This window comes from Indicator indicator, chromosome Z, assembly GCF_027791375.1.
Source record: "Indicator indicator isolate 239-I01 chromosome Z, UM_Iind_1.1, whole genome shotgun sequence".
Taxonomy (NCBI): Eukaryota; Metazoa; Chordata; class Aves; order Piciformes; family Indicatoridae; genus Indicator; species Indicator indicator.
In genome coordinates, this window is record NC_072053.1 from 17,629,372 (window position 1) to 17,642,265 (window position 12,894).

Consider the following 12,894-nt stretch of genomic DNA (forward strand, 5'->3'; position numbering starts at 1 on the left):
TCAAAACCCCGACAAACAAAACCCCAAAACAACCCAAAACCCCAAACAAACAAAAAACAAAACAAAAATTGAGGCAATGAAGTCCAAACAGATTGAATGTGTTTCTGATCAAGCAACTTCTTTTGTATTGAATCACCTGGTGTAATTGCAGCAGCAGAGAGAAAATATCTTCCAAATACATGAATTTTAATTGAATGCAGTGAACTCATAAGTTTGTTTTTTTTTTTCTGATACAATTTCTGCTTTTGATCTTAGGGCCTTTCAGTTATCTTGATGATGTCCCATTTAAGATAGGAGACAAATTCAAAACCCCAGCAAAGGTTGGATTACCCATTGGTTTCTACCTGCCTGATTCTTCTCAACTTGTCCAAGAAGCCCAGGTAAGACAAACGTTTTGCCTTTCTGCTCTCCTTCCCCCTCACCCTTGGCTCCCAACATGGGGTGCTGCAAATTGCAAGTAGTGACAGTTAGAATGTATAGAAAAAAAATGATAGGCCATGCAAAAAAAAGTCTCCTTCTGATCACTTTAAAAAAGCCTAATAATACTTATTTTGGTATATCTACTTGGAAAAAAACAAGTGTTTTTGTGGAATACTTACAGGGTCTGAATGTTACCCTGACTATGTTTGAGTAGCATTTTAAAGAGGAAAAATGCTAAGAACTGAAACATACATGCTTTGGTATCTTTGTAGAATCTTGTTTGAGGCTAATAAGTGTTTATGACCATATTTTATAGTGTGATGAAGAAACAAATATCCATTTCTTGTTTTCTGTGCAATAATGAGTGAGAATTCTTTTCCATCTGTTGGGCAAAGAAGTTACAGCTTGGTGTAGGTGGCTTCCAGGTCTTTAAAGAGCATGTCTTTGTTGTTATAAAATGTTGGGAGCATAAAACCGATTTCTTGAGCATAATTATTGCAAATCTATTATCCAAATGCAGGTTGTGATGTAGGAGATGTAATTGAACTATGTTTTCTTACTTAGATCATGGTTTTCCTTGATCAATCCCAATTGATGATTATTTCTGCTCAGCTCGTTGGCTTCATTTTGCCGTCTCCATTTTCCTGCTGAGCTGAGGGTCAAATATAGCATACCTGGTGGGACTGCAGTATCTCCAATAATACAGTGTGACAGAGTAAACAGTGCATTTTGCAGTGCAGTTTCACTATTTTTACAGCTATTGTGAGAGCCATTAAAGAAGTGCAAGGAAGCCAACTTCACCAAATCCATTTTTGTATAAATGCCTCCTGTATAGTATTTTAAAATACACGGCTTTGGTCATTTTTGGCTGTATGACCATGTTCATAGACTCACACAAAACTGTGAGAGCAAAGAATGTGTAACAAATAGTGCCCAGCACTTCTGCCTTTTCAGAGTTTCTTTTCAAAGTCACCTTGCTGATGGATTGTATACCACACTTCTTGGAGTCTTGGGAAAAAACATTAATGCAATTTATAGAGCAGTTCTCCAGGATCTCACTGGAGCCTGCTGTAGGATGGGTTGTGGTGCAACACATTTTGAGTCCCAGAAAAGCCTAACAGAGTCCTAGCAAGCCTTGCTGGCTTATTGCTGTTTAGAGCTGGAAGTTTTTACAACCTAGCAGTCTCATGGCAAGACCACTCCCTGTTTAGTTAAGTGCCATTATCCTGGTGAAGATATCTTATGACTTCTTGTCTTGACTACACCTTGTACTTTGTTTCTAGGCCATGTCCACTGAACATATCACCAATTTAAAGAGCATTTGAGGCTTCATAAGATATTCTTTCTAAGATAGTAAAGCTTTTAAATGGATGTAGTCTGTTCAGAATTTCGTCCTCTCAATCAAGCCACTCCAATGCCAGTAAACTGGTGCTGGGTACCTTACAAATGCCTTCTTGTGTTAACCTGGCCCTGAAGGAGCTGAAACATGAAATGAGAGAACTTGTGGGATTCCTGTCATGACAGTAACTGCAGCAGAATCCGCTATTGCAGCTGGATGTCATCATTGATACAACCAGTATATATGGCTTTGGTTGGAGACTCACTGGTGCTGGGGCAAGAATACCAGTACCTCTTAAACTAGTGGGTGTAAAACTCCAATATCTGAAGTCCCTTGGGAATCTTCTAGGGGAAACTGAGTAACACCATGTTGGTCTTTGCATGCAAAAATACTCTGCCATAGTCTAGAATGAGTTGTAGAACTTGTGGACACGGTTCATTGTTGTCAGATCTGGATGTGATTGTTCCTCTAGTAATTGTGTTAGAATTCCTCCTACTACATCCTTGTTCTGACTGGAGAGGGTGGGAGGCTGTGAAACTGATCTTGGAATGATCAGTAGTTTTACAGCAAAACTAAATGTAGGAAGGAGACAGAATGTGATGTTCTAATCCAGACTACAGCCAGGTTTTGCCTGCAAAAAGAACTGCTTCTGGTGTCTTGTAGCTTTGTCAGTCTGTAGGCTACAGAGAAAGTGGGGGGAAAAAAAAGGCCTGTCTATGTTAATTCACATACCTCTTGGTCTATGTTACTTAAATTGCTGTTAGAAGTAGTAGCTGTAATCCTTACATTTTTTTCTCCTTTCTTTTCCACTCCTGCTCAGTATGACTTCTCACTGGAAAAGAAAACAATTGAGTGGGCTGAAGATATCAAAAAAATTCAAGCTGCCCAGAGAGAAGCTGAACGCAAGGCAGAAGAAGCACTAGCAAACTCAAAGGCAGCTCCAGAGGACAGCAACAAAGTGGGATTCTCAGAGGCACCTTGCCCTGAGGCTATGCCTCCTCCTATTAACCCCATCCTTGCTAGCTTGCAGCACAATAGTATTCTTACTCCCACGCCTGCCAACAGCAGCTCTGTGAAGCAAAAGGTTCTCAGTCCACCTCGTCCAAAAGCAGACTTCAACCCAGCTGATTTTGAATGTGAAGAAGATCCATTTGACAATCTGGAATTAAAAACTATTGATGATAAGGAGGAATTAAAAAATATTCTTGAAATCCATGTTGGTACTACTGGGCCAATTGTTGCCCAGCTGTTAGATAATACTTTGCCCAAAGGAGGGTCTGAGTCTGTGTTGCAAGAGCAGGAAGTTCTGGCATCCATAGAAAGGGCTACACTGGACTTCAAGCCCCTTCACAAACCCAATGGCTTCATCACTTTACCACAGCTGGGAAACTGCGAAAAGATGTCCTTGTCTTCCAAAGTGTCCCTGTCCCCTATCACTTCGGTGAGCAATATCAAATCCCTTTCCTTTCCTAAACTTGACTCCGATGAGTGTGATCAAAAGTCATCAAAGCTCACGAGCACTTTCCACAGCACTACCTGTCTCCGCAATGGCACTTTGCTTAGCTCTTTGCAGACCTGTGCTCGGAGTAAGGCTAGTGAACTGAATGGACACCATACAGTTGGTCTTTCCACTCTAAATGAGGACAGTGACATGGAGACATCAACAACATCCACTTCATCCAGGCTGCCTTCCCTGGCTGTGTCGACAGTTTGTACAGAAGAATCATCTCAAAGCACAGTGACTATGGTAAATATGCAGTGGGTTAGAACTGGGGTTGCTGGGGAGATGTGGAGGCAAATGTTGCTTCTAAAATGTCCTGGCATTAGTTTCATTTAATGAATCATGTGTAGATCCTCTTAATTTACAAAGCAAATTGATCAGTCCATCAGAAGTTCATGCTGGCAATTCTGAACCTCAGATTACTTCTCTGCAGTTTTACCCCCTAATCTGTTATATTTAGATCTTCTGGTGATTTTTCTCTTTCAGCTTTTCAGCTTTTTTTTGTCCATAGTTAGCTACATAACTTTGAGCTAAGCATGTAAGATATCTTTGTACAGTTCTGCATTCTCTCTCTAATATGACTGAGATTCTGAAGTGCTATAGAGTTTTGAGTTAAATATTTTATAGATTTCTTCTTCAGCTTGCTTGTTTATTTGCTGGAAATAACGGTAAATGCATGCTTCAGGAATGCAGGAACAGAAGCAGTAATAGATTAAAAAACACAGATGTGCTTAACCGTTTAGGAAAGAAAAAAATAGTTGCAGTTGACCCACAGGTGAAATAAATGTAGTCTTTCTTTTCTTTTTTTAATTTTAAAAAAGTTATTTTTCTTACTGAGATGATTTTAAAATCTAATGGAAGAAAATTATAGCAGTTTGAAGTGTACCCTCTTCCATGTGAAGGAGGGTGGCAGGATTGCTTTGTGGATACCAGAACCAGTCTTGCAGATCATCTCAGTTCACTGATGTTGCAGCTGGTTGCTGTACAGGTCTGAGACAGGAAGTAGACACTTCATTTCCTCAAACTTGCAGCAAATTCTGAAATTACGTTGAGGACACTTAACTTCACACCAGCTGTTGTTTTTGTCTCTGCGAATGACAGCAGAGATTGAGTAAGCTTGTGGGGTTTTTTTCCAAAGAACGTAACATCTGGACATGGACACTCATGAAGCTTAATGAAAGATATGCAGTCAAATCCTCTAGCTGGCTCGTATGTCATCTCGTTTCTTCTGTCTGATGTAAGCAGTGGTTCTGGGGACTTACTGGCATACTGTAGGTTTTTGTGTGACACCAGCTGCTCTGAAAACAAGTGACACTCTCCATTTCTTTGGGTTTAGGTAAATGCACTATTAATTGTGAAACACGTGTTCTGATGGCTAGTCCATCAGAGCACAGCAGAGCAGCTGTTTATCGATGACCAGAATAAATCTAATACAGTAAATTTTGTCAGGAGGAATTGCTCACTGCTACAGATCACAAGTTTGGGAGGCAATTGTGTGACTGTAGCTCGGTATCACACATCTGTAGGGGTTAACATGAAAGATCACTTAGAGATAGGTGGGCATTCAGATGGTCAAACTTTCACTTTTTGTGAATTTCAAGTTCAGAATTTTCAAATCTCTTCACTGGATTAAAATTTATTAAAGATCAAGAGGGAAGGTGTATTCTTGAAAATGCTGTAAGGGAAGACAGAAACTGATAAGCAAATAAAAACAGACTTACTGGGAGAAATAATAAAGATCTTCATTTGAAGCCATTTCTACTTTGGAAGTAGCAAACCAAGGAATAAGTATGCTGACAGAACTAGTTCTTTCTGTTTAAATTCCAAGGCTTCAGACAATTCTTGTTTCATGTTTCCACAATATGGTCTCAGTGGCTGCAAAATGCCATCTGAGCTGCAAGAAATTTGAATAAATGCAACAAAAATATTGAAGTAAATGTAACAAAAATCCTCAAGAAATCACAGTAACCCCTGTATCTGGGAACAGAAGAGTTATTCACCCCTTCTTTGCAAGATTATACAAGAATAAGCCTCTTTTTTTTTTTTTTTTTTTTTTCAGAAAGTCTCAGGGCAATTATATTTCCTAGTGTATTCCATAGGGATTTTATATATGAACTTTTTTTTTTCTCCCAAGACTAGAAATTGTAACCTTAGATTTGGAGTTACTGCTGAAATAATTTTTAGGTGAAAGTAAACCTGTAATTTCTCCAAGGCTGTACTGATTCTGTCTTGGTTAGTCCCACCTCCTCTCTTTTTGAAGCTCACTGTTTTGCTTTTTTGCAGCATTGGCAGAGGGAGAAATGACTAGTGATGACAACAGGATAGAGTTAAACACAAAGCTGGTCAGAGGAGACCTGACTAGTAAGATGCATTTTATTTAGAGAACTCTCTGGTGATGGGAGGATGGGGCACTCCTGGTAGAACATTCAGAATATAGGCAGCTGCAGCAGCATGTTGTGAGCAGGCACACCAGCTGCTGGCAGGGCTCTGTGCCTCTGTGTGAAGTCCTCAAAAGGCACAGTGTGGAAGCACATACTGAAAGCACAGCATGCCTTCTGCTTGAAGGGCACTGAAATACAAGTTTGAGACATAAGGGAGCCTGGCTACGAAGTGACTAGCCTTGGCTTTGTCCTCTGCAATTCCTTTAGCTGTTTCCCTCCTCTGCTGGAAGTCACTGACCACAAGCACAGGTTACCAAGCTCCAGCAGGTGAAGAAGAAGGAATTGGTTTTCCCAGACTGTGAAATCTCTGGTGTCAGAAGTAGTGTTAGTGTTCCTGGCTGCAGAATCAATAACAAAGCATCATCCTACAGTTTGATAACCAGTGGATTTCAGGGCTACTATGGACCCCATTTCAGTGTATCCCATCCCATCCCTAGTGCTTTTTGCTCTGGCAAAAGTGCCTGGAGAGGGTGGATGCAAAGAGCTTTGAACCCCTCTACTAACATGAGGAGAAATTCTGGATAAATCAGTCCATCAGACTGAATACAACTTCTCAAGCTTTGCCTCCTAGAAGTGAAATTCAAGGTAAGCCCTTGAGATGAAAATGGTCAGAAATGCAAAACAAAACTGCCTTGGTGATAGTGTTTTGGTTTGGTGGGGGTTTTTTTGTTTGGTTTGGGTTTTTTTGTTCGTTTTCATTTTTGGTTGGTGTTTGGGTTTTTTTGGGGGAGTTTCTTTGCAAATAAACAGAATTTGTCAAAGTCCTAATAGATTTTCTGAGAATTCTTTTTTTGAATAAAAATTTTTTGTTGTTTGAGCCCAAGGAAGGTCTGTCTGAAAGAAGTGGACAAGCTTTCAAGCAATCTATGTTAGCATGAAAGTATCAGGAAACACAAACAAACTTGAGGCTCTTGGTCCACAGTGTTTTTTTGCAGTCTTTCCTAATTCTAGTTTTAATGCAGGAAGACTTCTAAATGGATGAATTGAAACATGCAGATTTGGTGGGGTAAAGCTCTACCTTTGCACTCATTTTATCTTGGGTGAAGTAGTGAAAAGCAGTGGGTTGATTCTGCTCTCTGGCAGCCTGGCTCTGCAGAAGTGGAGCAGATGTACAGCAGGGAATGTTACCCAGTTTCATTGGTGTGCTGGGAATGGGGTAAGTATTGGGCATTGGTAGAAAAATTACATGCTCTTTTTAGCAGTGTTTCTCTTACCCCTTCTCATGGTCAAAAAGTGAAATCTAGCCAAAAGTGAAGTCTCTGGACTTCGAAGTTATCACTCATACAGGCCATGGTGTATCAGGAGCTGAACAGGAGGGAGTGTGTTACACTGAGCTCTATGAACATGTAGTTGTTACAGTGACAGAATAAACACAAGCTTACTATTATTTTGAGGGACACACACATTCTTCTTAAAGTATGATCTGTCTGTAGAGTTCTAAGAGAAGAAACAATCTTTATGATGGCTATTGTATAACAACACACAACTGCTTCATGTCTACATCTCATGTGGAATACTGATAAGGCCACGTTTCTCCCATAGTTTGGCAGATTTACTCCCAGATCTCTCCCTTAAACCCCTTCTCCCCCAGCTGTAGCAAATTCTGCTCACCAGTGCATAATGTTTATAGTCATCTTATTCATGTGTTGTCCAACAGGTACACCCAGACTACAAGGAAACAGAAATCCCTGTGGTAAGTTCCCAAATACCTGTGTGCTTGCACTGGATCATGTTTCTGAAAGCGTGAGAAGCGTGTTCTTTTCAGTAAAAAAAAAATTGTAGGTGCTGAGCAAATTTGAGTGAAGGAAGCACTCTGTGGGGTCCTCTGAGGTATAGAGTTTGGCTGTATCATTAGGACCTTCATTGTTGCAAAGGTTGAGTATTTGGAAGGTTTTAGTCCCACTGATAGGAGAGAGTATCCTGTGAAGAATGTGGGATGTTGGTTGTGGTGGTCAGACTGTGCACTGCTTGGCTTCGTCCTGGCTGTGTGTGACATCCCAAGGGCAGTCTAGACAGCCTCTTGAATTAATTACATGGGGTGTCCTGGTTCTGTAGTAGCCAAAAGCAGGATATGGGGATGCAGAAGATGACCATCACCTCACCTCAGCGTCTGGGTTTTCATCTTTAGGTAACACACCAAAGTTTCCCTGTGTCTAAAGTGCCCAATAACACCAGCTGCACAAAGCAGTCAGGTGGACCTCCTCCTGAGCTACAGCAGACTCTCTCTGCTAGTGAGAGGCAGTGCATAGAGACAGTCGTCAACATGGGGTACTCACCTGAAAACGTCCTGAAAGCCATGAAGAAGAAGGGACAGAACATAGACCAGGTAAGACCTTGTGCTGCAAGAAAGAAATCTTTGATTGGATGCCAGTTCTGCTAAGAAACAGCCTTGGCTTTGCAAAACAGTAGGGAGGTACTTCTGTTCTAACAGGGGATTGCAGCTGGTAGCTGCTGCAATATTAACTGCTAGAGAAGTTACTTGCCACCTAGCAGTAAGGCTCCCAAAACTGAGGAGTGTCTGTATATGTTTCTGATAAGAGACTGCTTGAGTCAGCCACACCTATGGTGCTCTGTCAGAGCTGCACTGAGCCTGGGATGGGCTCTTAGTTCCATGTGAAGCTGGGAGAGGTAGTGGGCCTTCCTGGGAGCTACAAAGCTGTCCGGACAAAGCTTAGCATAGCTGTACACTTAGTGCTGTGTCGCAGAAAAGCATCCAGCTTCCCGTGTTCCGAGTGCAAGGGGTGACAGTGCTGGTGTCTCCTTGTAGAGAAGTTTGCCTCTGAAGGCAGCCCTGAAAGGCTCTAGCAAGGCACCACTGACAGACTTTTTGTGCACTGTGGTTGAGGTGTGGAAATTAGTCAAGTTTTCTGTGCTGACCGAAGGCCAACTGTACTGTACATCCCATGCCTGGTGGGACTGTGCCTGGGGAGGAGGAGTGTCCCAGTGACTTCTGCTTGAGGAGATGATCTGCTTGCCCACTACCATAGGCATCAAGAGAAGTTAAAGCTGTGTGCCAGAGTGAACCATAGTACCAAATGAACAAAATGCCCTTTGGGAGGGTGGTTTTGAATCTTGCTGCATTTGCAGGCTGCTTTATTTCACACAGCCAGTATTACCCATCTGACTTTTCCCCACACCTCTCAAAGCTGAGAACAAATAAGGAGCTTGGCAGCAATTTCTAGGCATGTGAGCTTGGATTTACAGCTTGCTCACCACTGTGCTGAGGTGATCTTAGAAGACTGACTGTTCTCAGATTGCATCAGCTCTTGTGGTTGAGAGGAAGCTAAAAGTTGACCCATCTTGACTGCTGGAACTACAGTTTCATTTTAAAAAACCTGTACTATAAAAAACAGTTAAACTTCTGCTTCCTGCTCAGTGATCAGGCATGGAAGTGTAAGTACAGGTTTCTGAGACTGCTTTGGCTAGAGTGGAATATCATGTTCAGAGCTAGTGGGAGTGCACAGGAGGACAGAAGGTCTTGTCTGTTTTCCCTGGCCAAGCTCTTGTATAGTGAGCATCCTGACTCTACTAGGCAGAACTTCATCTCAGTCCCTGGTGAGGGCTGGGATAAAGTTGTGCTCAGTCCCTCTGCCTGTACAGAGGGTGTTGTTCAACTGTGTGCTGTCGATGTCATTCTGCAAACTTCTTTTCTCCATTCCCCACAGGTTTTGGATTACCTGTTTGCACATGGACAGCTTTGTGAGAAGGGTTTTGATCCACTTCTTGTTGAAGCAGCTTTGGAAATGCACCAGTGTTCAGAGGACAAGGTGAGAGCACAATGTGCTAAGCAATAGAGGTGGCGCTGTGGTGGTGAATTCCAGCAGCAGTTCCTCTGGTTGGTGTAATTCTGGCTTTCATGGTCATACTGTCTTGTTTCCAAAACTTACTGCCAAGGGACATCCTTGCAGTGATAAAGTGAATGTGTTGAAGAATTAGATATTTTTTTCCACAGCATTTTACTACTCAGTTGTGTGCATTTTTATGGGGACAGGATGTCTTAAAGACCATGCTTGTTTGGGTGGTAATGTTTTGAATCCAGAATTCTCTATGGGTAAGGTGCTTGAGGCAGCAAATTATCTTTGAAACCCTGCCAGCTATGAATTTTCTCACCCATACAAATGCATTTGCCTGGCTGCTCAGCAAACTGGGTTACAGCTTGCTCTGAAGGAGCTGGAAAATAGGTTTTTAAATCCGTTTCATTGGCTGCTTTACATATGCCAAAAGAACAGAGGCGGGAGCAGGTAGCCAGGGCAAAGGACAGAAGAATATTTTAAACTTTACAGCCAAGTTGCTAAATCTTCAGAGGTGCAACCCTCCCACCCCCAGACATATATATGCCTTCCTGCCTTTCTTGGACTTGGTGAGAAACTTGCAAACAGAGGAACAGCAGTGTGAAAATAGAAGTAAGTGGGTTCAGGAAACATACTTGCTTCTGGCTTAACCCCAAAATTGGAAATGGCTAATGTCGCAATTGTCCATTTCAACCTGCTTACTTGATTTTGTTTTTTTTCTTTCCCCTGGAGTGGAGCAGAGACACTGCAAATGGTTCAAAGAAGTCTGATCATACCGGTCACTTCTTGTCACATTACCTTCTCAAAGCTCAGGGAGGATTCATGGTTGATCTTGGTAGTATTATGCACAGTGTGTTGAGTAGGTTTTGTGCTTGTCCTTCAAGTTTGCCCTATACCTGATAAGGCAATCAATAGCAAGGGCTACTTAAAAAAAATCACATACAGTAGGAGCTGCTGGCTGAGAGAGCAGGGTGCTGCCATTAATCACCATTTTTGGGAGGCCAAATTGGGCCAGGCTGCTAAATTTACTATTGCAAAGAGTAAATTTACTATTGCAGAGACTGAGTATTGGTGACCTTACTGAAGCGGATTTTGGAGATGCAGGACTGCTAACATGGGGGATTGAGGATTTGGCCCTGTGGACTGCTGCAACCAAAGATCCACTGGTGGACTTTCTCCAGGGAGGAGCTGGAATGGGCTGTGCTTGGGGAGAAGTCCACCCCACAGGCTGCCTAGTTGATGAAGACGGGCTCTGTGCTAAACCTCCAGTGAGCAGTCTTTCTCTTTTCTCTTGCAAATAATGGACTGTTTGTGTCTTTCAGATCACAGAACTTCTCCAACTAATGAGTCAATTTAAAGAAATGGGGTTTGAACTAAAAGACATTAAGGAGGTCTTACTATTACATAACAACGACCAACACAATGCTTTGGAAGATTTAATGGCTCGTGCAGGGACCAGCTGAAAACACATTCCTGGATTCTTGGCGTGCAATGGAGCAGGACCAGCCCCGCCACCTTCACATGCAGTGTGACTTGCTCTCAGCAGGAAGGAGCTCTATATGTACATGGCAGAGTGACTGAGCAAGCCTGTCTGTGTGCATCACTCCAGCGTTTCTCTTTCCACTGGGAGCCGAATTTCTTTCTTAAATTTTTTAAGTGTCCTTTCCTAAGTTTCCTTTTTCCAGCTTGGCCACAGAGAGTTTAGACTGCCCAACCTCTATTGTAAATGTACATAGGTAGAGACAGGAATGGTTTCCCCCCATCACTGTTGCACTGGAGTTGGACAGAAGGATATTAAGTTGGTTCTGAAACTAGGATACTTTTATTCTTTGAAGCTGCTTTCATGGTGTCTGCTTGTACTGAATTACTTGACTGTGTCACAGTCCAGATTAACTGGTTAAATTCGACCTTTAGTGCAATGGAGTTTTATTTTTTGGTTGAAAGTTAGTCTGTAACTTAGTAAAACACTGGTTCAGGAACTGTTGCTATGCATAAGAAAGAAGACGTTCCTCTTGTATTTTCTTTTTTTTTTTTTTAACCCATGCATCCAACAATTCTGACAGACATGAGCATCCAATGCTGAGTGGTGTGTAAGTTTTCTTGAAATAGGTAAGCTGTGAATTCTACCTGGACCTGCAGCTTGTGTTGGTTCTTGAACCTGAAGGCAGAGAGCTGGGGCTTGGTATTCTTAATTCCCCCAGGCTTGTAGGATATTTAAGATAATGCCCTGCTAGGAAATCAGTTAGCTTTTTGGTTTAAATAATACTCAGTGTTACGCAGGAGGTTTCTTTCAAGCACTTTCTTTAAGACAAATATACTCACTGCATTAGTTCCATTTTTCACAGTGCTGTAGAATTACATAATAACATCTAGTACTAGAAACCAGGATTTGGGTTGGTTTTCATAGTTCCAAGTATTATGTTGTACATTGTTCAAGTTCTGAATGCATAAAATATCATCAGTCTTGAGGAATCTTTGAAGTAATTTGCTAAATATTTTGATTCTGCAAAAGAACAACTAATAAAACCCTCAAATGCAATTCCCAGTGTTATGGTTCCCATCTCTTGCTTTTTAACTTCAGCAGGTAAGAACTTGAGGGATCCTGCCTGCTCAGGTGCTGCCTGCTCCAGTGGGCATGCATGAACACACAGTGTGTGTGTTGAGCAGAACAGCCGGAGGTGTCTAGGCAGGGGGCTGCAGTGCTGGAACCTGCTGCTTTTTGATATGGCTTTTTTTGTCTTGTTGCAAAAACCAAGCTTTGGGATCCAAACCCATGTTAGAGCTTGGAACTGGGAGCACTGGATGTTGAGAGGGGAAAAACAGCTCAGCTCATTGCCTCCTTCTGTTTTTTCAGTAGGAGGATTTACCTCCTCAGGAACCCAAAGGAGATGGCTTTTAACTTTGTACAACCAAAAGATGGTTCCTCTATTGTGTTAACTCTTGGGATTCTTTGTGAGGTGCTTGACTCTGCTAATTAGACTTTTATGTAAACTGGATGTACACATCCCAATAGATTCTGTTATCTCCATTATCCCTTACCTCCCCCTGGCGGAAGGCAGGGCACCCCTAATGGTGGGGATTACCTCCACATGTACAGCTGGCACAACGTCCAGCACCAGAATTAGGATCACTGTTGGAGCTATCAGAGTTGTTCTGGGAAACTGATGAAGTGGAAGCTACCCTCCTGGTATTGCTACCTCGGGATCTGCCCCTCTGCAGCTTCCGTAACCTCTTGAAAAGATCAGAAGTTGGTTGACCATCCCATCTGTTCATGTTCTCACCAAACTGATCACACAGAGTTATCCAGATACTGCCACGTGATTGCCTCTGCTGTCTGTTTTGGTTTGACCTATTCTGGAATGGCCTCCTTGGAGCACGTCTGTTCCTAACAGCTGAAACTTG

General features: G+C 42.2%; 1 protein-coding gene across 1 annotated transcript in view; it reads left to right on the forward strand.

Annotated features, from left to right (window-relative positions):
• Nucleotides 1-12,013, forward strand: part of UBAP1 (ubiquitin associated protein 1) — a 32,960-nt gene extending 20,947 nt beyond the window's left edge. The window contains exons 3-8 of the mRNA XM_054398290.1: nucleotides 256-380; nucleotides 2,580-3,506; nucleotides 7,359-7,394; nucleotides 7,830-8,027; nucleotides 9,367-9,468; nucleotides 10,815-12,013. Of these exons, the coding sequence (XP_054254265.1) occupies nucleotides 256-380; nucleotides 2,580-3,506; nucleotides 7,359-7,394; nucleotides 7,830-8,027; nucleotides 9,367-9,468; nucleotides 10,815-10,955 (1,529 nt within the window). The 3' untranslated portion in view covers nucleotides 10,956-12,013. The remainder of the gene's footprint in view (nucleotides 1-255; nucleotides 381-2,579; nucleotides 3,507-7,358; nucleotides 7,395-7,829; nucleotides 8,028-9,366; nucleotides 9,469-10,814) is intronic.
• The last annotated feature ends 881 nt before the right edge of the window (nucleotides 12,014-12,894 follow it).